Source organism: Pleurodeles waltl, chromosome 4_1, assembly GCF_031143425.1.
Source record: "Pleurodeles waltl isolate 20211129_DDA chromosome 4_1, aPleWal1.hap1.20221129, whole genome shotgun sequence".
Classification (NCBI taxonomy): domain Eukaryota; kingdom Metazoa; phylum Chordata; class Amphibia; order Caudata; family Salamandridae; genus Pleurodeles; species Pleurodeles waltl.
The window spans coordinates 394300452-394322798 of NC_090442.1; the positions used below are offsets into that span (position 1 = coordinate 394300452).

General features: G+C 39.2%; 1 protein-coding gene across 5 annotated transcripts in view; it reads right to left on the minus strand.

Moving 5' to 3' along the window:
* ITPR2 (inositol 1,4,5-trisphosphate receptor type 2) overlaps positions 1–22347 on the minus strand; it is a 1367642-nt gene that overhangs the window by 82999 nt on the left and 1262296 nt on the right. For all 5 annotated transcript variants that reach the window (XM_069228605.1, XM_069228604.1, XM_069228603.1 and 2 more), the window contains 3 exons: positions 19671–19801; positions 17469–17634; positions 14549–14709 (listed from right to left, as the gene is read on the minus strand). In XM_069228605.1, coding sequence (XP_069084706.1) covers positions 14549–14709; positions 17469–17634; positions 19671–19801 — 458 coding nt within the window. The remainder of the gene's footprint in view (positions 1–14548; positions 14710–17468; positions 17635–19670; positions 19802–22347) is intronic.

Below are 22347 nucleotides of genomic sequence, written 5' to 3' on the forward strand. Positions count from 1 at the left end.
CTGTCAGTGAGGCCCAATATCTTATTTAGCACAATGATTTCTGTGCTGCTTTGCATAATTGCTGTTGTAACTAATTACTCATAATATGGCAAGGGTCACATCAGTCTTCAAACATAATTACACCAAAGGGGTATGGCTTTGCATATGTTTGCCTCCCACACCATGCATTCGGAGCATCTGCTCTCTTCTGGAGGACGGCCAGTAATCCATAGAGCAGCATGCATGCAAAACCAGTAATGGGGAAGTGACTGATTTATTGTAACGTTGCCCACAACTGACTGTGATTTTATACCAGCAAACTAAAATAAAAAAAAACTTGGTTAGATCACCCCCAGAATCAGTACGAATGTACAGTTTCTTCAGAGAGAAACAAAAAAAATGTAAATTGAAAAGTACTTTAGGCATGGCATTTACAGGGGTACTTCTAATATATGAAAAAATACTCAAGCATGTGACGGGCTCTGGGATTTTGCAGCAGTATCGGGCTCCTAGAAGTACTTCTATAATCCTTGGTGATTCCAACAAGCATTGGCAGTGCCTATAGGTCTGGCTTTTGAATGAAAATGCCTTTTTTGTCGTTGAAGGGATTAGCCATGCAATAAGTCATTTATGTACTCCATCCCTCATCTTTGTACTCATGCATCCATTCCTCCATCCTTCCACTGACTCATTTGTGCATTCACCCTCTGATGCAACCAAAGTAAAACAGACAAAAACTCAACAGTAAAAGCAAGCTAAATTAGAATACAAGTAGAACAAGCATTGGCAAAACCAGCAGGTCTTACCATGGGGGAGCTAATGACTTTAGCAATCTGATGTGGGTGGTGAACGTGAGGGTGGGGCGTGGTGAATGGGAAGGCGGATGTAGCTGGACAACAGGACAGTTAAAAAAGCACTACCAAACAGCTTTAAGAGTAAATGTAAATACAACGTAAAGAATGCCTTGCCTAACTCTACAACCATGTAATCTTTGTATTGTCCAAAACTCACTAATGGTGAGTTACCATTCAGTAAAAGAAGCACTGCTAGCAATTACCCATAACTAAATAGAAAAAATGCATGGGTAACTTGTGCAGACAAGCTACATATATACAACCGAAGTCCAAGAAAAATACTAAGCTTTAAAACAAAATTCAGATACATAGGGGGTTATTCCAACTTTGGAGGAAGTGGTAATCCGTCCCAAAAGTGACGGATATACCACCAGCCGTATTACGAGTCCATTATATCCTATGGAACTCGTAATACGGCTGGTGGTAAATCCGTCACATTTGGGACGGATTACCACCTCCTCCAAAGTTGGAATAACCCCCATAGTCCGTTAAAGTAGGTGGAGGTACATTTTTTTAGACTCCTTCACATGGCCGTCGCCTCTGCTGCTACTGGTCATGTGACTGCAGAGTGACATCAATGGCATGCTGTCGGGGAACTTAACACATTAAAAATATTTGATGGCCCTGTATGAAAATACAAATGCACATGATTCAAAAAATGTTGTAAATGCAAAAAATCTTTCTGTTGAACATGCAGCAAAACAGCAGTTTTTGTTCCTTGTTTGCAGGTCACAAAATGTCTGTCGCAAAAAGCCTGCCGATTTCCATACCCCTCTACTGGAAATCTAGTTACACGAAATGGAGGTGGAGATAATTTTAAAATATGAAATCTGTGTCCCACTGCTAATCAGTACCTTTTGCACCTGTTTCATCGAGAAAACTGATTACTGTCTTGGTTTTGCACATGACCTTAAAAGGCATTGTGGGTGTTGTAGTGTTGCTTTCCTTCCACTTAAATATTTAAGCCATTACATCTGATAGTCATGGTTAGTAGGCAACACAGTCTGTGATGAAACGGGATATGGGGGCTGCCACTTGTCCTTGATTGTTAGATGTCACTTGCATGCTTTGTATCAATGTAAAGAATGTTGTGCCCAGAGTCATAACAAAACAATAAATGCATGAAACAGTGCATGGGTTTGAAATTAGAAGAGCTCAGCACCGGAATCGAAAACAGCCACACTCACTTGGAAGTAATGAAGCAATTATTCACACAAGTACTGGTCTTGCTCTAAACTACTGAACTGTTTCAGTGATGTTAGGATAATGTGTATCTCTACGGAATGTGGGTGACTAAGGAACGCCAACAAGAAAGGATTCCCTAAAACAGTTAAATTGTGTGTCAAACCCAAAAGTAGGACAGGAGCTAACTTTAGAAGGGCAGGTGAAGCAGACACGATGGTTTTGGATGGCGGAAGGTATGTACTTTGCAACGCTGGGTTTAATAAAGATGCAGAAAATGTAATTGCCACTGAAACATCACAGGAGGGGTGCTTTCTGATTTCAAATGCTGAAGTAGTGTATACACGAACATGAACCAGTACCTAAAGTCAAATATTTTATATTTAAGGCTGTTGCCTTGCTTTATTAGCTTGTGGGTCGCTCTAGCGGGTTACTGTGTGTCTCAGTACACATCATGTTCACAGTCCCTGCCTCTTAGCCTGGTTCCCTGAACAGTCTGTTAGTTCTTTCAGCAGTGGATTCTTCCACTTGCATGAAGTACGTTAATACCAACATTACAATTATTATGACCTTTCTTCTGTCCAGGTGATTTTAATTATACAAGTGTATGGCGTTTTCGTAAAGTTAGAGTTGCCAAAACTGACATTTTTGCTGCTCAGGTAAGAGGAGAGATGTCAATGGAAAACAGATTTGCTTTGATTTGTATGAAAGAGCTACGACATGGGCAGCTGATCACGTCATATTGAAAATAGTACCTGAATCACAATGCAAACAGCGGAGGGTAACTTATTAAGGCTAATTGATCTGTACTTGGTCCGTGCTCCATGGACTGAAAAGAAAGGGACTCATGCCACACCACTGCCCAATGAAAAGGCAGCAAACAGGAGCACCAATAATGACAACCAATGGTAAGTTATGGGTGGGTTCCAAGCCCATTATAGTACACAAGAGTCTCGCAAGCGAGAACGCCTGCCCTAGCACATACTCTCATAGGCCTGACCTAAAAACGAATACATGCTGCCATCTAAACACAGCAAGAATGTACTTGCAATAATGAAGGCAAACCAAGCAGTGGGCAGCTGTCCTGCAGTGGTACAGTACATAGTCTATTGCAGCCACATTTAGAACCAATGTGTTGGCATCCTGAATAGTAAAATACTTTTACAGTATAAATAATGCCATGCGGCATGCAGCAGATGAAATTAAAAGCACATAATCGCCCCACTAGCACTTCCTGTGGACCTGCAGTAGCCTTTTAAGAAAAATTCTAATAAAAGAGAACACACAAAGAAATGAAAGGAGAACTATAAAATGAGAAAATTATGATCTGAAGGACTGGCCAAACGGCCCCAACGTTGAAGCACATTCATGTTCTAGTGGGTGTGTACATGCGGTTAGAAAATGCTGTCATTTACAAGGCAAGAGAGCCAAGGACTGAACCATTACCCCATGAAGTGCACTGTCATGGACAGAAGCAGAATGTAAATGACATTCAGACAGACCAACTGCAGACGAGGGATGATCAAAAGGCTGTCTATGCATCTTTATGGATTTATATGTATACATTTGAATGTATGCCTTATTTATTTTCTTTTATTACAATAATCTAGAAGACAGCTAAACCTGTCAAATCTTCTGAAGAGATTCTATTAAGAATGTTACAGTACAAATCTTCTCCCCTAGACACTGTCAAAGGGAGTACCAAACACGAAAACCCTTCCCTACAAAAGAAATTGATGATATTTCATGTAACAAATTACCTGACTATAGGCTTTAACACTGTCAAAAACAATCCACCCCTAAAAACCTATTGGTTTTAGCATACATGTTGCAAAGTAAATAAACCAAGCCTATTGTCTTTGTCATAACTTTTCATAATAAACAGATCAGACCTCAGGAATCTGAAATACATTTTCTATTCAACTAACCAGGCCAATAGCTGTTATCATTGACTTGCCGCCATAACCAACCATAAATGTCTCAGGTCTGCTGCACTGAGCGTAAGATTTCCCACAGGGTAACAGGCATAGAGTCATAAAATACAAAAGTATATTAAATTACAGTTGGGAATGTAAAATGCTACAGGCCTGAATACGAGAGGGTCGGTTAATTCTGACTAATGAGTAAACCTCTGTTTACGCATGGGTCGGAAGTACAAGAAGAGTGTTATACAGTGCATCTGATGATTAACCGAATTGTTAAATACCTCAAACTTCTTTAAATTTCGGCAGGTCAAACCTGCCAAAATTTAACAGAAGAAAACCATACCATAATTACCATATAATGGGAAATTTAGGTGGGTTAAACCCCAAAATCCCCATAATGTCCCCAAGAAACTTTTAATAGGTGTTATTTATTACACCAATAAATAAGGAACCCTGTAGTATTGATGTTTACCTGGTGCATTAAATAGCACCTATACTTGTAATCGGGCCCAATCTCTAAGAGGACTTAACAAGTACTCCCATAGTGCAAATCCTCTATACACAAGGTTTGTAACCAACACCAAAACCCTTGCCTACTACAGTAAACTTTGACACTCTATTTAACAGAATACTTATCTGTATGCTTTAATATGGAATAATCACATAAATGGCTATTGAATTTAATATATGTCTTTCATAGTAAAATACATCAGGTCTACTCCCTTTATCATACATTTTGATAACAAACAATCCAGCTTTTAATCTTTATCAATGGTTTGTCACCTTTGCCAAATAAGACCTGCTGGGCATAAATATTTTCGCAAAGCAACTATCATGCATACCATAATAAAGTTACAAGTATGTACAAAATTACATTTGTCAAAACAATATAACACTCCTCCTAATAGCCACTGTATGTTCGGGTGGGTCAATAACACAAAAACCCTTGCTTACTACAGTAACCTATGATATTCCATGTAACAAAATACCTGCTTACCGGCTTTACAAGTGTGTAATAACAATCCACCTCTAAAAGCATGTTGCCTTTAACACACACATTTCACAATATCTAAGTCAGGTCTACTAGCTTTGCCATAATGCTTCATAAGAAATGGATCAAACATATGGAATCTGAAAAAACGTTTCCTGATGAACTGATATATTCTCTGCTCTTTACCACTGTGTAGGTAAATTGGCAACCATCAGGTTGCTGGAAGTAGAAAAAAAGCAATCAGTCCTAATTTCTGCTCTTCTCCCATCTGTCCTGCTGCCAAAGAAAATCAAACACTGTAAGCTATTCCCTTTCTGTGCACTGCCAATCACCTCACATATTACACAACCCATGACATGTTCTATGACATCACTGATAACATCACTAAAACATGTGAATTGACATAACAGATGATACCAGTGTGCATGGCAAGGGCATGAGTAATAGTTATTTGAGATAACCGTACTGGTGAATTTCAGTGGTACTGTTAATTTAAAACAGTATGTTTTAACTGCCATTTTCACCTAATTATAACATCCCTTTTACTTTTTTTCAGTAACTATATATGCATCTATTAAACTAGAATACATTTAGTTTTTTTGTTTCCATTATTTCATATGAGGTGCTATTGCAATAGCTTGCTCCTTTGTTTTCTATGTGAGTGTGCTGCAGTACCATTTAATTTTTGGTGCCTGACTTACCCCAAGGCTGGTTTGGAGTACACTTAAGCCAGTTTTGTAACTATTAGTGCTATAGTAAAACTAGATGCATACTGTGAACAGCAGTCTTATGCATGTGTGTGTTTTGCTTTAGTATGTTCCCCTCTAAACCTTCCTTAAATTTCCCTTACACACCCATTGTGTAGCAATTCTCCATGTTCCAACCACTCCCCCTTTTCACGTCCACATTTACTACTAGAGCCTATACTTACACATGTGGAGATCTTCGCTACCAGACCGAAGCTCCTCATACAGAAAACATAGTTGAGGCAGGCTTGGAGCTCTTCAGCAGGTTTGTGAAGGGCTTATTCAACACTTTCCTTAATTGCAGGAGATCTGAAACCACCATGTTTTATATCTCAATGTCAAGAATAGCATACCTAAACATTGAGAGGTGTTATCGATGGAGCTTCCCCCGTATCAAGAGTAGCATATCTAAGAGATGAGAGGTATTGCTGATGGGTTTCCTCCAGGGCTGGCATGGCTTCAGGGAAAAGATCTGATTAAAAAGTAGATTTGTAGCTCTTGAGTGCCTAATTATAACACGGACATGTTATAATTCACAAAATGATCCACAAAATGCGACTGTCAAATAAAAATAGTTCAATAATAAATTGATGTTATGAATCTACAGAACTGAAAGGAAAAGGTCAGAGTAAAAAACAAACCCTTCTTCATCTCTGAAATAAATACAAGCATCAGAAATGTTCAATGGTCCCAGCTCTTGTCATTTTGAGGATTTTGGGGGCCCAAGGCATAATATATTTTGGGTCCCCTTTAAGGATATATTTTGATTTTATTACACATTTCCTGCTAATTCAAGCCTACACGATGCCGAACAATAAATAAATCCAGGATTTGTAATGTGAGGCTAATCACCCGTGAGGGTCTGAAGACGCCAAATTGCAGGCATGGGGAGAGTAAGTGATTTGCCCAGAATCGCAGGATGTTGAGCCAACTCTGAGACTGGGACATGGTTCGGCAGCTCAGGCCATTACGCCACATCCTCTCCCCAATTCCCTATAATGAACTTTAACAGGGACACCCAAAGCAGTTAAAATAGGTATTGCTTGGGATAACGGGTAGAGAGAGTCATAAATGAAGACAGGTAGGGAGGGAGGAAGGGTTATACAGCGAAATAGAAGGAAATAGAAGAGATGGAGCTAAAACAGGGAGAAAGTTCACTTTCCCAGGTGGCCCCTTTGGAGGTGAGGACAGTGGGTAATTGCCCACTTTACCCATGCCTTATAACATCTCTGGGCCACTTCTGGTTACTTTGGATTAGGATTATGAATGAGTCTGGGGATATGAGTTATTATATGTCCAGAGTTATGCTTGGGGGAGCTGATCCGGTTATATCAAGACACTATCGTCATGTGATCTAGGCCGAAGGTGATGGGAATAGCGATTTGTAAAGAAATCATGTCTCAGCTCCCTAGGCAGTATATAGTGACAACTTTGAAACTAAAAGAGAGAAAAGAGGAACATAACGTTTAAACTTAAGAAACCAATTGGCTCCAAAACCTTGCATGAAGCCTGGAAACGAGAAAGGAGCTGAGAGGTACAGACTAAAAGTACGAAAAATTCACTAAGAAAGATAAAGAAACAGGTGTGAAAGTTATCAGAAGGCAAAAGGCAATGTGAAATCAGAGAAGAGGTTGGGATTGCACTTTACCTACGACTGTCCAGTTGTATGCCAATTTCCTAACTAGTTAATAAAGAATAAACAGATTTGCTTTATTCTACTTTCCACCTGAAGCCACCCATTATCAATAAAACAGCTTAACGAGGTAATGTGGTTACAGCCAATAACCATGAGCAGTCTGCAAGATATATGTTTAACACATGGCAGCAGTCATGCAGCCTTTCATCATTTCAAAGTTGTAAATTAGAGCTTTGTGTTTATGCCACAGGCACCCAGCCTAGCCAGTTTCAACCTATGTGTATTGCTATATTGATAATGGAACTGACAAATAAAGGGCAGATCTCACATAGAAGTAAATGGTTGGTGTGCATACCAGGTAGCTAAGAAGTAAGTGATTGCTATGCATGACTGCTAGCTAGTAAGTAACTGGTTGCTGTGCGGGTTTGGGCGTGAGTCATGCTCATATGTCTAAGCCAGGAAGGAGAAGGAAGTGATAGATTCCTTTGTGAGGCTGGGAAGACCGCCAGCTGTGCCGATTTTCATTAGTGAAGATGAATTTCATGAGTGTTGGAGTAGACCTCATGAGAGGAGGTTGTTCCAAATCCTGGGTGTGTAACTTGAGGCCAGTTTGCTACAGTTTCTTTGGCACTTCTTGATTACAAGACAGACACTGCTGTGACTTCTAGTGTTGCATTGAGGATGGTGAGCTGACTGCAGCAGGTCTTGAAGATTGTGCTGGTATGGAAAGTACCAGTGTAGGCCAGTCCTGTGGTGCAGTTTTACTTCTTCATTCTTCTTTTGGGCCATGCAGTGATATGAACATTGTTCTTCAATGGGGACAGAGTGGAGTCATTTGTTGTGCTTCTGAAATGTAAATGAGGCAGGTAGGGGGTTACATATTGTGAAAAGAGCCCTGCTTGTCATCGATTAATCTGAGTCACTGTGTGCTTCCATGGAACTGTGGTGTTGATTCATCATGTTCGCGGACAATGTTGGTAATAATTACAAATTTGGCTTTGTCAGATGTACCATTAGGGGCACACACTTAACATTCCAGCTTGGATGAGGAGAAGGTGGCATTTTACCCAGTGCTTAATTTGTAAATAAAGAGGTGCCGGTGCTCAAAGCCCTTCTCTTAAACATGAGGCTGCTGTAATTAAATCTGCCAGCACTGAATAGTGAGGCAGCATAATCCTGAAGTCATCTCGGGCCTCTTCAATCCATTTACGGCCACCCCTGCCCCTTCAGCTCATCCTGCACTATTCTACTTCCTCCCTTTATGACGCTTTTTAGTTTTTCCTTCTTCCGTCTTTCCCATTTGGGTCTTTTGCTCGCAGCAAATGCTTGAAGCAGAAGAATAAGCCCTGGCCCTCACAAATAAGTGCTTGTGCTCAGCACCAGAAACAACAAGCAATAATTAAGCACTGATTTTACCATCACAAGCACCCCACAAAAAATTACCCAACAATATTTACCAGTAGCATCGTCTGCATTTTGGTCCCAACTTTACAGCTCTGTTCTAACAGCAATCACCATGTTTCCCAGTGCAGTTTTAGGGGAAACGGGATCCTGGTGAAAACCACTTATAAACAAACACAATAAAACATAGCAGGGGCACACCTTTGAAAAATAAATTGGAAGTTAATCGGGCACATAGGAATGCCGCCCTCAAAACACGACAAAATGGGGTAATGCAGGGAACAGAAACAGAAAGAACAACTTAGCGAGGGAAAAGGGAGTAGCCAGAATCCTGAGAATGGCTACGCAGGAATCCAGGGAGGAGAGCGAGAAAGGATGGCAGGTAGGAAAACAGCTATCATCCAAGGAGCCAAAAGCAAGGTGTCCCTTTCAGTCAATTTCTACAGATTCGTTGAAACTGTACGAACCTTAGTGAATATGATCTACATGTGAAGTACTTCAGAATAAACTTCTTCTTAGGGGTTATCCAAAGAGATTGAATAGGGACTCTTATAAAAGAGCAAAGTATTTCAATAGGGATAGCATGTTTCAAAAACGTATGAAAGAACCTAAATCCCAAATAGTTTGTGTCATTCAACATTCTAATTTAAATAATAAAATCAGAAAAATAATAAATAATAAATGGCAAATCTTGAATTGTGACCAGACTATAGCACCCTTGGAAAGACCCCTTTTGGCTTTTAAGAAAAATCAGAATATCTGTAACAAACTGGTAAAGGCAGCGATACCGAGAGACAAATATTTTTGTCAAAAATCAATTACTGGATCGACTCCTATTAAAGGTAATCATAAATGTGGGACATGTAAAGCATGTGCAAGAGCAATTGTAGGTCACTCTCTTGTTTGGAAACAAAAAAAGTACAAACTTTTGGATATGACAAACTGTAAAACGTCAAATTGTATATATTTGATAACTTGTCCCTGCCCGGCCGGGTATGTAGGAGAAACTGGACGTGAGATTAGAGTAAGGATCTTAGAGCATTTGTCTAATATCCGGAATAAAAGGGAGGGAGCTCCCTTGGTGCAGCATTGGTTGAATGAGAAACATAGTTTGGACGATCTTTCCTGGACGATCTTGGAAAGAATTAAAAAGGTCCAAGGGGTGAAAGAAGTAAAGATTAGAAGACAACAAGAAGTTTTTTGGATTCTTACTTCAGAGACACATTTTAATGGCCTAAATGAGTGCGTTCCGTGGGAGAATGCTTTGTTTTAATTGTTTTTTTCACTTTTAGTTCTTACTATTTGATTTAGGGTGTTTTGGTTTGAATTTCTTTTTGTATTTGAAGCCTAATTTTGTATACTATTTAATTTATTTAAATTGTTGTATAAAGAGTCCCTTTTCTAGTGTTTCTTTGGTACTGTTGGTTTAATTTGAACAGTGAATGCCCAGAGCCTTTTGGTGTTACAGAGAGTCCGATATTTTTATCTATGGCGCTTATTAAGGCTTTGGTTTCTGTAGTTACTTAAGATATGGGCTTGTGAGACTTGATCTAATAATTGTTTATGTTCGTCAATGTAATGAGCGCATTAGAAAAAAAGATATACATATAAAGGAACTTATTGTGTGAGGTGGCAAAATTCTCGATTATACAATGTAATTTGCCAATCAATAGTATGTTTTTCCCTTTAGACCTACGGACCACTTTAATATGGCTGCCAGTTGATTTTTCTCCTGCAGCGAGATCCCGGGATCACGTGGGACGTTTAACGTCACTCTGTTCTGGGTCAGAGCGACATGCCTGTCCTTAAAATGGAGCGGCGTTCTGAAATAACACACGCGAGTGTCGCCGCTGTATATCAGTTGAAGGCCCATGTTAATTAAAAGGTCAAGTGTATTTTTGAAAGATTGAAGAGCATTTTATGTTAGGTCCGGAAGATAGTTTCTGTTCCGGACAGATTCACATAAGGGTATTGGATATTGTGAATTTGGTATGTGAGGCTTACCGGGGGAGATGGTAGTTTTTCCCCTGTAGCTAATTGTATATTTTCCATGATATGACAGTCAATAGACTGAACTAGCCTTCATTGAGTCGTATTATTAAACATTAACACTGCTGTAACTAGGATTGTGATTTGCACATAGGACTTTGTTGCCTAGAGTTTGTGGTTATTTTTTTAAGTTGGATAGTTCTTAGTGTCTGCAGTTAAATTTTTAACAATACGAGATCAAAAACATCTTGGTGGTCCTTGAGTGGGCTCATTTTGATTTACTCATTGAGGATAAGGCTGTAATGTAAATCTTTGAATAGAAATGAGCGAGACAAGCAACTTTGGAATTTAGCTCCCCTGTGGTTGTTTTTCTGTCTTATAGATGGAAGTAGTATGATCAGCGTGAACCACATGAAGGATGCCCTGGTGTATTTTCCATCGTAAAATTTACCCGCTTTGGTAAATCAAAAAGGTATTATTGAAAATGATATGACTGCGTTTTATTCTTTCTTTGATAGGTAGAATGTGGTTATGTTTTGATTGTGATTATTGAGTATTTCGATTTCAATTTTTACCTTTTAGAAATTTGGATTGGTTATTCTAGAGCTGTGACCGTCCTCAAAAAGGGTTTCAGTGAGGAGTATTTGAATAATATTGTCACCTATTCTATTATTTCTTATCGCCGTTTTTTGTTGCAGGTATTTATTGTGTGTGAGTTTATTGTGTGTTTTGTCTTACATGGTTATTTTCAACTAACTTCTCTATTTATCTTTTTGCACAAGAGCATTGGGTATTAGCACTGACACAGGTGTAGGCACTAGTTGTTCCCTGTAACTCAAGAATGCATATTCATTAATTTTTTATCCTTTGTTGTGCATTTTCTTATTAGGCCATCTGCTGTTTGAAAGGTTAACAAAGCTGTTGGAACCTGCAGTATTTTGTATTATAAAGTGCTAATGTAACTGCCCTGATGAAGGTGGCCTCCTTATTCAGAGGATTACCGCCGAAACGCGCATAGGCTTGGTTCCTACTATTGCATATGTGAAGACTTATTGCTTTATCCTGGTAGAATTATTTTATAATATGGAAGATCTATTCCAGGTTACTACAAGACAAGACTAAGCGACAATTGTCATTTATATATTAGGCTGCATTATATTGAATTGTGTTATAGTTATAGTTGAAAGATGAAATGTTTATATTAAAATGTATTTGGGTTTATTTGCTAGATTTAATGTTTTGTGTGTATATATGATAATCATCGTGGTATTATAATTATATTGTCTTGTCTTGTGTGGCACATTGTCTTTGTGAGTAATTGTTGTATGTTAATATATTTGTGGTATTGTTTTTGTGTTTTGTGTATTGTATTTTTTAATATTTATGAATGTATTTGATTTGTATATTGTTAATCTCTTTGTGCAGGATTTGTATATTTATAAATTGGTGATGTATTGGTTTGTTTCTATGTACATACACAATTAATAAATATCTTGTTGGAATTTATTACATTGTTTTCATTCTATATATTATCTTGTTAGTGTGTAGTATTGATTAAGTAGCTCAATTTTTTGTTCTTGTACTTCAATGAAAACAGGTATGCACAGAGAGGAAGGGTGGAATCAGAAACAGGAATCTTCCCATGTGGGGACTATGCCACGAAAACATCAGTGGTGTAGTACGGTGTGAAATGCTGACCTCTCACAGTATAATCACCTGGAAACAGCAAGTGGATGTTGTGTATTATGGGGACGTTCAGGCAGGGATTATCTTCTATGTGCTGGTGAATTTTGAGCCGGTGGTTGGCGAGGGGTTCTTCAAGGGACTTTAAATTAATGAAGGACATCAGACAAAATACATCTTTGATGTATTCTCCAAGTCCCCTGTTCCACCTGCGATCTGGCGGTACCTATTCATATGAGTTGTTTGTAACAGAGGTAGGCGGTGAACCAATGTAATACGTGTACTTAAATCTCATGCATGTTGATGGAATGTTTATCTCATCATGGTGGACGATGGTGCTGAAAGATCACTCATGAACAGAAGGCAGGATTCACCATTGTTCAAGACTTAGACAGTTGCTGTTTCAGTACTATATCAAGGTCTGAAATTGCATCTTTAAGTGGCTTTGGATGGAACAGTGTTGGCATGTGCTTTCCTTTAATTCTACTTATTGCTGATTTTTGTTTGAAATAATCAGACAATTAAATATAGGTTTGTATTGGTTTGGTAGTTGGGAAAGCACCAGGGGTGATTTCTTCAGTAGTTTTATGCTCTCTTTTGTCTTGAGTGCATCCAGTAACATACCCTGATGAAGGAAGAAGTTTACCATGTAAAGGAGGGGTGTTGGTGTGTTTTTTTTTTTTCCAAAAGGGGTGTCACTATGTGGGTTGGAGTAGGCAATGTTAAAATGTAGTTGTTTTGAGGGTGATGGAGAAGTTAGCAAGGCCCATGTTAAACACCATCGTAAAAGTTTTTTTTCTTCTAGTTTTGGTGTGCAGCTGAAATGGAATGGTATTGGCCTCTTTTGTACACATGTTGCTGTGCCAAGATGTGTACATTTCCTCAGTGAAGAATGAGTTAGAACTCCTGAATTTACCTCAACTGAGCAAGGTTTCAGCGGTCTGTAACTAATGCTGAAATACCCATTGGCTCTGAAGGCTGTCTGTGAGAATGTTGTTCAATGGTTAACCTGCAGTAGCTGGCTTTGGGAATGAAGATTCTATATAGATTGAAGGGTTTCAAATTTTGTTAAATCCTTTTTCGAGACGGGATTTGCACTATATTCTTTTGTGTTTGTGTATGGCTAACATGTTGTTCGTGAATAATTCCGATAATGATTTTGGTACCTGCTGCTAGTAGTGGAAAGGGTGGAATGAGAACATAGGAAGAACACAGCAATGCCTTATGCTCCACTGACAGCTAAATATGGTAATTGTAAAATAGCCAATTCTAATTTGACATTAGTGGATTTTAGGATGGCAGTTGATGCTTAGGAGAGCCATGCTATAGGCAGTCCTAGAAGATTTGGGCAGAAAATAAACTGTATATTTATTCAAACATGCCTTTAATTTGAGACCTTTTTCATAGTATTTCTCTTCAGTTTATTAAAATGCCTTCCGACATTAAGTTGCTAACCAGGGTGGTATGCTGATGATGGATACCCCCAACTCTGCTAGATGCCATAAAATGACAACAAACGATAGGCACAATATATAGAAAAAGTTATCTTTTTCATTGTTAAGCAAAATCTAGTGCATGACATGGTAGTGTAAACGCTGCAGGAACGTTCAAGAAATTCATTGACAGAAAGTCTCCTTGGCACCATCACAACACAGGGATATAAGGATTTCAAGACTGAGAATGCAGCTTACACATAGAACATGAAGGCAACAGTTAACATTATGAACCCGATTAGCTTTTCTAGTCCTAAAATGTACAGGGCAAGTTTTAAAGCCTGAGGCCCACATACGAATATAATAACTGTACCGTCCCTTAAACTAAGCAATGATGTGGCCAGGTTTAGTCTGTGTGTGGTGCTTCTTGCCTCATAATAGAATTATTAGTAAAGGTTACATATGTCTACAGTGCCTCAATTTTTCATCTTTTAAAACAACCGGCATACATTCTGGTACAATGTCTTTTACCAACAGGAGATGATTTTTCTATTACAGGTTATTAATTTCCCTATTACAAGTGCTAATAATAAAAAAATAGTTATTTGTCACATAAATTGATTACCCATAATATGTCCATAACATGTAAATTTTTTAGATGTTTAGCAGAAAGCTGTAGAACATTTCTGATGACCTAAATATAGCATAAATAAATAACAAAGTACTCACTGCAATCATTTGTGCCACGTAGCTCTCAGGCCCGGTGTACTCTGTTGGATCCTTGACCTTGACCAGTACTATGAAGTACAAGTAATGCCACATGCTATGTTCGGACATTATATGTTCTTCAAATGAGACAGTCTTGTTGTCAAATTTGTCTCTTTCAAGTCCTACATTAGAAATGACAGATGTAATTAATTAAGTCTGTCATACTGCCACTCAAGGTTATAAGAGCAACTGCAAAGCTACCACTACACCACAATATAAACACAAAGTTATCATTTACCTTTGGGACACACATTTCTTTAGATAACTTTGCTGAATACCTTAGCTGGTTTGCAGAAGTCATTCTATTCAGGTGCTTGTATTAACTATAACTGTTTTCTTCTTCTTTGCTTTATAAGGTGTATATAATTTAGCTCCTAAACACAAATATACAGTTGCAAACGTGACTAAAAAAGAACTTTAAAAAATGACTTAAAATACACCAGTAAATGACCAAAATCCATTTACTGCCATTTAAAGTGGTATGAGGGGCCGGTGCTGTACTTGGAATAGGGATTTGCAATTATGTCGGTTCAGATATTTCATAGTACTAGATTTTGAAAGCCCAAATTGAGGAAACTGAAGAATCACTACATAAGATATCAGAGGATATTACTCTAAAACTGAGCACCACTTTAGGGGTAGCTCCGTTAATCTAGCCCTAGAAATTTACAGAGCTAAACTGATAATTATGGTGAAATGTGGGGTCGAGGTGTGGTGTACAACTGCTTCTAAAGCCTATCTTCTTGAGATTCATGCTGCAGCTACAAAAGATACCCCACAGATTCCACTGAGGTACCATTTGGAGTGAAAAACGCAGGGATAAAATATTTTATAGTCAAGCCAATTTTGTGCTCACTAGTTGCCTAACATTGAGGCTACTGCCTACGGTAATGTAATATTAAATCTTTTGAGAAGGAATGCCTGCAAGAAAGTGACCTTGCAGGCTTAAGTTGAAAGCATTTTGTTAAACTATCACATTACATTATACCACTCTGAGCACCCCCAAATATGGGAAGATCCAAAGATAGATATTTTGATGGCTGCCATGTGTGGGTTTTCTTAAGTCTCAAAAATACTGCAAACCAAGTGTTTGTGTATTAAGAATGTCTGGGTAAGACTAGATTTAATGTTCAAATGAGGCTTGGAAAATTGTCTGTGGCTTCCCATTGTGAAGAACTGGAAATTACAGTTGTCCATTAACCTTACTATAATGTAGTATCACACATTTTAGTTGTATATCTATCTTGATTACCAAACTCAAACAAGAAAGCAATCTCTTAGTAAGAATGTTGTAAGGGAGGAGGATAAGCGAGAACCTACACAGACAAGCAGTTCAACACAGACAAGAGGATAAGCAGTTCTTTGTAAAAAGAGGCAGAAGAACTAACACAGCAAGCCCTCTGTGTGGCTTTAAACTAGTGACATTATCCACTAGACCAAAAATCGGCACTACAGTTTGCTACCAGCTTATCCTTCTTCTATCATCAAAAAGATTTGTTATGGATATTATGTGATATTGATTTGTATAGCACAGTAATCACCCTAGAGGCTATCCAGGTGCTTGCCCAGGTGTGTGATCTCCATGGTGCTAATACAAGGAGTCAGGTCTTTAGCTTCTTGCAGTGCACCCTCTGAAATGTTGAGGGTGGTCATTTTGTGGCTTTCGTGCAATGTCAGGAATGGGCATTCTCCAATTTTGCTTTTCCATTTATGGGGAATGTGTGCTAGTGAGAGTGAGGGAGAGCGTAGGTGTCTGGTGGTTTGGTGAAAGTGTATGCAGCTGTTTAGGCATTCTGGTTCTGTGTAGGAGCTGTTCGGAGATTCCAATGTAGAGAGTGCTGCCATAGTCCAGCCTGCTGGTGATGAGTGCTTGCATGATGGTGAGGTCTTATGATGTTGGCAAGCGGTCATGTATATGTTGAAAAGGGTGGAGCTGAAGGATGATCTCTGCGGGACTTCACATATCATTGTCTTGTCTCTGATGTGAAGGGTGAAAGCCTGGACCTTTGGGTTCTTCTCGAAAGGAAGGAACAGATCCATTTGAGAGTGGATACTTTTATTCCAATCTAATTGAGTCTTCCGATCAGGTTGTCATGGGAGACAGTGTTGTAGGCTGCAGAGAGGTCAAACAGGTTGAGGTCCGTTGTTTTCCCTCAGTCTAGATGATCCGAATTTCATTGGTGGTCGCCATGAGTTTCTGTTTGAGTGATGTGGTTCTTTCTGAATCCTGATTGACTGCTGTCTAGAAAATGTTGAAGTCTGAGGTGTGTTGTCAGTTGCTGTTGATGGCCTTCTCGATCACTTAGGCTGGACAGAGGAGCAGGGAGATGGGTCGATAGTTGCTCAGTTGATTATAGTCAGCTGGGGACTTCTTGTGGAGGGTGCTAATTTCTGCAAGTTTCCATTCATCGGGCAAGTGGCGGATATGATGAAAGTGTTGATGGTGTGTGGGTCAGGGTGGTGCTGATTGGTAATGTTCCCAGGCTGTTTATGTAGAGTAGTGGATGTAATAATTATGTATTAAAACAACCATGTCAGAATTCTAACCTCTCTACTAGCAATGAGATACTAGGAAGAAATACTTTTCTTATCAAACCCTTTAATAGCTACAGACTAATACTTCCATAAGGAGGAAGTATACCTCTGGACGGCTGTACAAGTTTCCTGTGTCTGCTCAAAGTGCCAAGCCAGCAGTGTGACTCTGTCACAAGTGCTTAACTGAAACATGATATCACAGTACAAATAGCTTAAGACTATTTGTGGACATGGCTACTTGCCCATAATTTCCCTTGAGGGAAGGAAGGAACTATCTCCTAGGTTGAACTTGTATGAAGAAATGTTTAATTCAGATAGGATCCTCACATATAGTTGTAGTACATACCACAGATAAAACAAGTTGTTTTTAAAACTTCTTCTTTTTTCTGTTTTTCACTTCTGAGATCAGCAAAGGTATCAATGATGACTCCAAAAATGAGATTCAGCACAATGATGATGACAATGAAATAAAAGAGGAGATCATATACAACACGAGCAGCAAACAATGGCTCCTAAAACAAAAGTAATGACATTTGAGAAAATAAAATAAGCAAGTAAATCACAACTAGTTGTTAAATCACTGGCTAACATGAAGTAAAATCTCTAATTAATATATCCTGTACACAACATACGAGACCAAACGATACTCTTAGAAAAGCACACTCTTTAAAGTACACTACTAATTTCCCTTTTATAAATGCACTGTTGTTGCCCTAGCAGCACCAAGAGTCAATCTGTTGTGTATTAAATTACACTAGCAAGTTGATTAATAGATTTCTCAATTTTTCGAGATTCAATTTACAAGTGTGAAATTAATGAGCATTATATAGCTTTTATTGGTATAGGTTTGATATGTTTTTCTTTTTCCGATTCCAGTTTCTTTTTGGTAGCAAGAGACTACTTCAAAACATGGCCTCCTTTATTTTCACGTCCTCTTTTTTGGGACTCTGCTGAAATCAACAGCTCTAGCTGTCTGTTGGCAAAATGAACTCTTGCATCTAATAAAAACTTACAATGTGAGAGTTGGTTCCACCCCTTCCTCAGGAGCCAATGGCTTTTACCCTTTATACTTACATTTGCTCAACATAAGAACCATTTTCGTTTCACTGTTTTTTGATTGGACGGGCTCTATCCTTCTACTGCTGTAGTCAAGTACTTGTGCTGCAGTGCATGAGCATCTATTTTCTCACCCTGCTTCCTAACCCTCCTTTTTGACTGCTGCTCTTTTGCATAAATATTACCCCCCTCTAATGCCTGCTTGCTATATCCAACCCCATTACACATCCCCTGCCACAGTATTGACTAGTGGTCATCTTTAAAAGTATTTTAAACGATTCACTAATAGCCGCCAGTGCAGGCACCATTTTGGAATGAGTTGTTTTACTTCAAGGAAAATCATCAGATTGCCTCCATGTATATGTGCGTAGACATGACAGCCATCTTGAAAATACTCTTCTTAAAAGAAAAAAAATCATTCCGACATGGCCACTGAAGAACATGTGCGCTCTCAAGCGTGGCAGACATCTTAGAATGAATTTTCTTTTGCTTAAAAAAAAAAAAACCTTCCGAGGTGGCTGGCGCATCTTCATGCATACACAATGGAGTGCCGGGATGGGGAGAAAAGAATTGACAAAGGCAACAGGTGTCAGAGGGGAGAGTTATTTGCTTCACCCATGTTTTTCACTGAGAGTTCCTACACTACATACCCATGGCTGCACTTGTTATAATTGGTGTTTCTTGCCCCATTCCATGCAGCGCACTTCAGTAGTATATATATTTTCCTTAAATGAATCTCTTAAGTAATTTGGAGTGGTAAAGGTAAATATAAAATGTAGAATCAAATAACAAGATGAGAAATCTAACATTAGTATCTTACATAACTTGTAACATTAAATAAAACATTAATGTTAATGAGATAAATAAATTAAAAGAGTAAGACACATAAGGAAAGACAAAAGGAAGGGTATGGACATGAATCTAGGAAGGAATGGCTACAATGGGTATAATGATGAAAATAACCCAAGTGAAGGATTTTCATCAATTGTAAATAGAGATGTTTGGAGCCAATGGCCTGTTTTAAGCAGCTTTGATTTAGAATTCAAGAATGCCTTCATCAGTTGTTTCATGAACATGCCTTGCTTCTGTCAGCTTGAACACTATGCTTGAAAAAATATAAACTGATCTACTGCAACACGTGTGATTTGGTTGGTATTTCTAGCAAAAGTTATTTTCAAGTCACTAAACACAATGTTTCATGTACAAAACGCACAACTGCCAATACGTCAGATCTATTCCTAGGTACACATGTGGGAGTCAACAGTACGTCTGTTGCATTGTTTCGTAGAGATCTGTTTTTGTGGGCAATCTTGACAGTAGAGACAGAGAAATCAATGAACTGGGACCAGGAAAGGACCACATTCCAGCCTCTACTATTTGTTTATTCTTTTTTTTCCTGAAATCCAGCCAAAGAAATTAAAACTCTTCTGCTTGACACAATGAAACCTTAAGAATAAAGAACAAGAGTGCACACCTCTGATGATATACTTACGTTTTTGGAAGGTTTTCTAAGAACATCTCCAACGCCACCCCCATTGCGCAGTCCCTGGTTTAATACTGTAACAATGCACATTAGGAGGGTATCACAGGTTCTTTCAATTCCATCCTCTTCCTCTTCATCCACTACAAGCAAAGTACTGGCAGTTAGAATAAAGCAAACAACACAGTACTATCTGATTAAAGAGAATATTACAAATTAAAGATGACCAAAATGTTACCTAAAATGAATTCCTTTCAACTCAATAATTTGATGTTTAGACCATGCGTAAGCTATTCAAGAAACACAGATATTCCTATCGGAATAAAAGAACCAAGGATATTAAAGGACAATATGATCATAACCAGCTCTAGGCTCAGATGCAGTTATGATTTGTAAGATAAAGCACTTGGTTATTTTGAAAGGTGATGTTTTAATCCTTATTAATTCCCAGTGTATTAGTGAGAATGATTATAGGCATGTCATGGGATAGACATCCTGCATCCCACACCAAGCACTGGAATACTGTTGGTCATCTCAAATGTGGGTGGGAACAAACCACTCGAACATGTGAGCTAGTGGCAGAGAGACTAACATAGCCAGGGGTATACTGCATATGCCCTTATTGATAAAGTAGACTGGTGGCATCTGTTGCACAGCTCATCTAGAGAGAAACAAGGCAGATTGCAGAGAAAGTTGTCAGAGGATATAGAACAGAACGGGAGAGAGATGAAGAGAGAATCCCCGAAGAGACCGAGAAGAGAGCGGGCCCTCTTCAGAAGACATTGACCAGTAAAGCCCAGAGATGTGCCTGAAGTGTTCAACCAAAAAGAGAGACACAATTGGAAGCCCACCCTGACTGTAGCAGCCTCATCAAGTGGAGCCCTAAGATGCAGGAGACTCAGAAAGGAATAGGATGCTATAAGGACCACTCTTCACCTGTCCTCACGGCACCCTTTCATGAAGCACCATGATGCTGAGCTAAGCATGATACTGAGAACCCCAATGGCAGGACCACAAGCCCAGACTGTAGCGTAAGGCAAAGATTCCATACCTGGTGGGCAAGAAAAAAAGAGGAGGGGGAAGGGCAAGTTGGGATCCACAAGGTAAAATGGAGGAGCAGCTTGAGAGAGGCTCAAGGAGATCAGAAGGGCAGCTTTAAGGTATTAATATTTGGTCTTTTAGACATCTGATCCTCCACTTTCAAGGAGCCTTGTTGTCACGCCCTTACTATTCACAATTCCCTAAATCACATCTCCTGCCCCTCATGTCCTATCTGCCTATCAGCCTCCTGTTTTGCTTGACACTTGCCTCACTTTCATTCTGGCAGGAGAAGCCAAGAGTCAACCCCAATGCCTTCCAGCAGGAAGAAATACATATATTGAAGAAACTCCTACTACTGAACTGACCTTAAATAATGCTCTTCATTACAAAATTCTGTAACTCAAAATAAATTCAACTTTATAACTATCTGAGTGCTACATTACATTTTCCCAAGAGACAGGGGCGTAGCTTGGTCAATAAGATTCGGGGTGTGTGAGCTTCAGATTTTCCACCAATCATGCAGGCATATAATGTTAAAATACTTTATAGAGCAAGCAGAATGAATGAGAGGGATTTAAGGAGCAGTGTAAGGGGAGAGGAATGCAGATTGGTAGGGGCAGTAAGTGAGGGAAACACAATGTTTTATAAACTAATCAACATTTAAAACTTTCAAAACAGGGAGGGAGAGAATGTGTGTGTGTTTATGTCTGCATGTTTGTCAAAATTACTGGTAAAATCCGGCAGACATCACCATATCTGGCTGAAAGCAACTGTGCCCAACTATTCACCAGAAAGTATTAGGAGTGTGTTACTCCTCAACCCTCCCCCACCAAAGCTACACCTCTGCCAACAGAAGGACATTTTGCCTGAAAGTGCAACACTGATCGTGCTGACTTGAAATAAATCTGCAAAGGCTGTGACCTTTGAATGCGGGAGCAAGTTTGGAGGCTGAATCTGAACAATTCAAGCATAATTGGGCGTGTACTGAAAGCCAGCATGACTCCAACCATTCACTTTCTCTAGTCCCAAAAGTACTTGGACAGGATTGTGACAGACTGGTTGCCCTGCGACTAGTTTCTAAGAAATACAGAACTGTATCTGTGGACCTAAAGGTTGGCTGCATTTAGCAGGCGAGACTTCACTTGACTAGTCATGATTTTTCTAGGTTAGGCTTTGAATTGCTCTATGCCTTGTCCTTGTTTTAGGGCCTGTGTACTCACAAACGTTTTCCCGGAGGCCAAAATTACAGTCTGGTTTGTGGCCGAGGGCCACACCGATGGGCCTGCAGGTGGGATCCGGGTGAGGTCAGAGGTCAGGGGTCAGGGAGTGGCTACTGGGGTTAAAAAAAAAAATCACCCCTTTTCAGAACATTACTAGGCAATGCTTCATTTTGAAGCTAGATATAGGTACAAGGAGGACATTTTGCTAATACATTTTTATTATCAAATAATAGCAATCTTAAGAGGCATTGCATGGCTGTCCTTGTTAACTGGATATTCAGCACAGGCCCAATGCAGCACAGGTTTAACTGAGTCCGAAAAATAGGTAGTCAGAGAAAGATATACTAAGAACTTATTTTACACTTCATGTCTCCTACTAGTGTCCTGTAATCTGGTACTATGTCTGAAATGGCAAGCCTTAAGAGCTG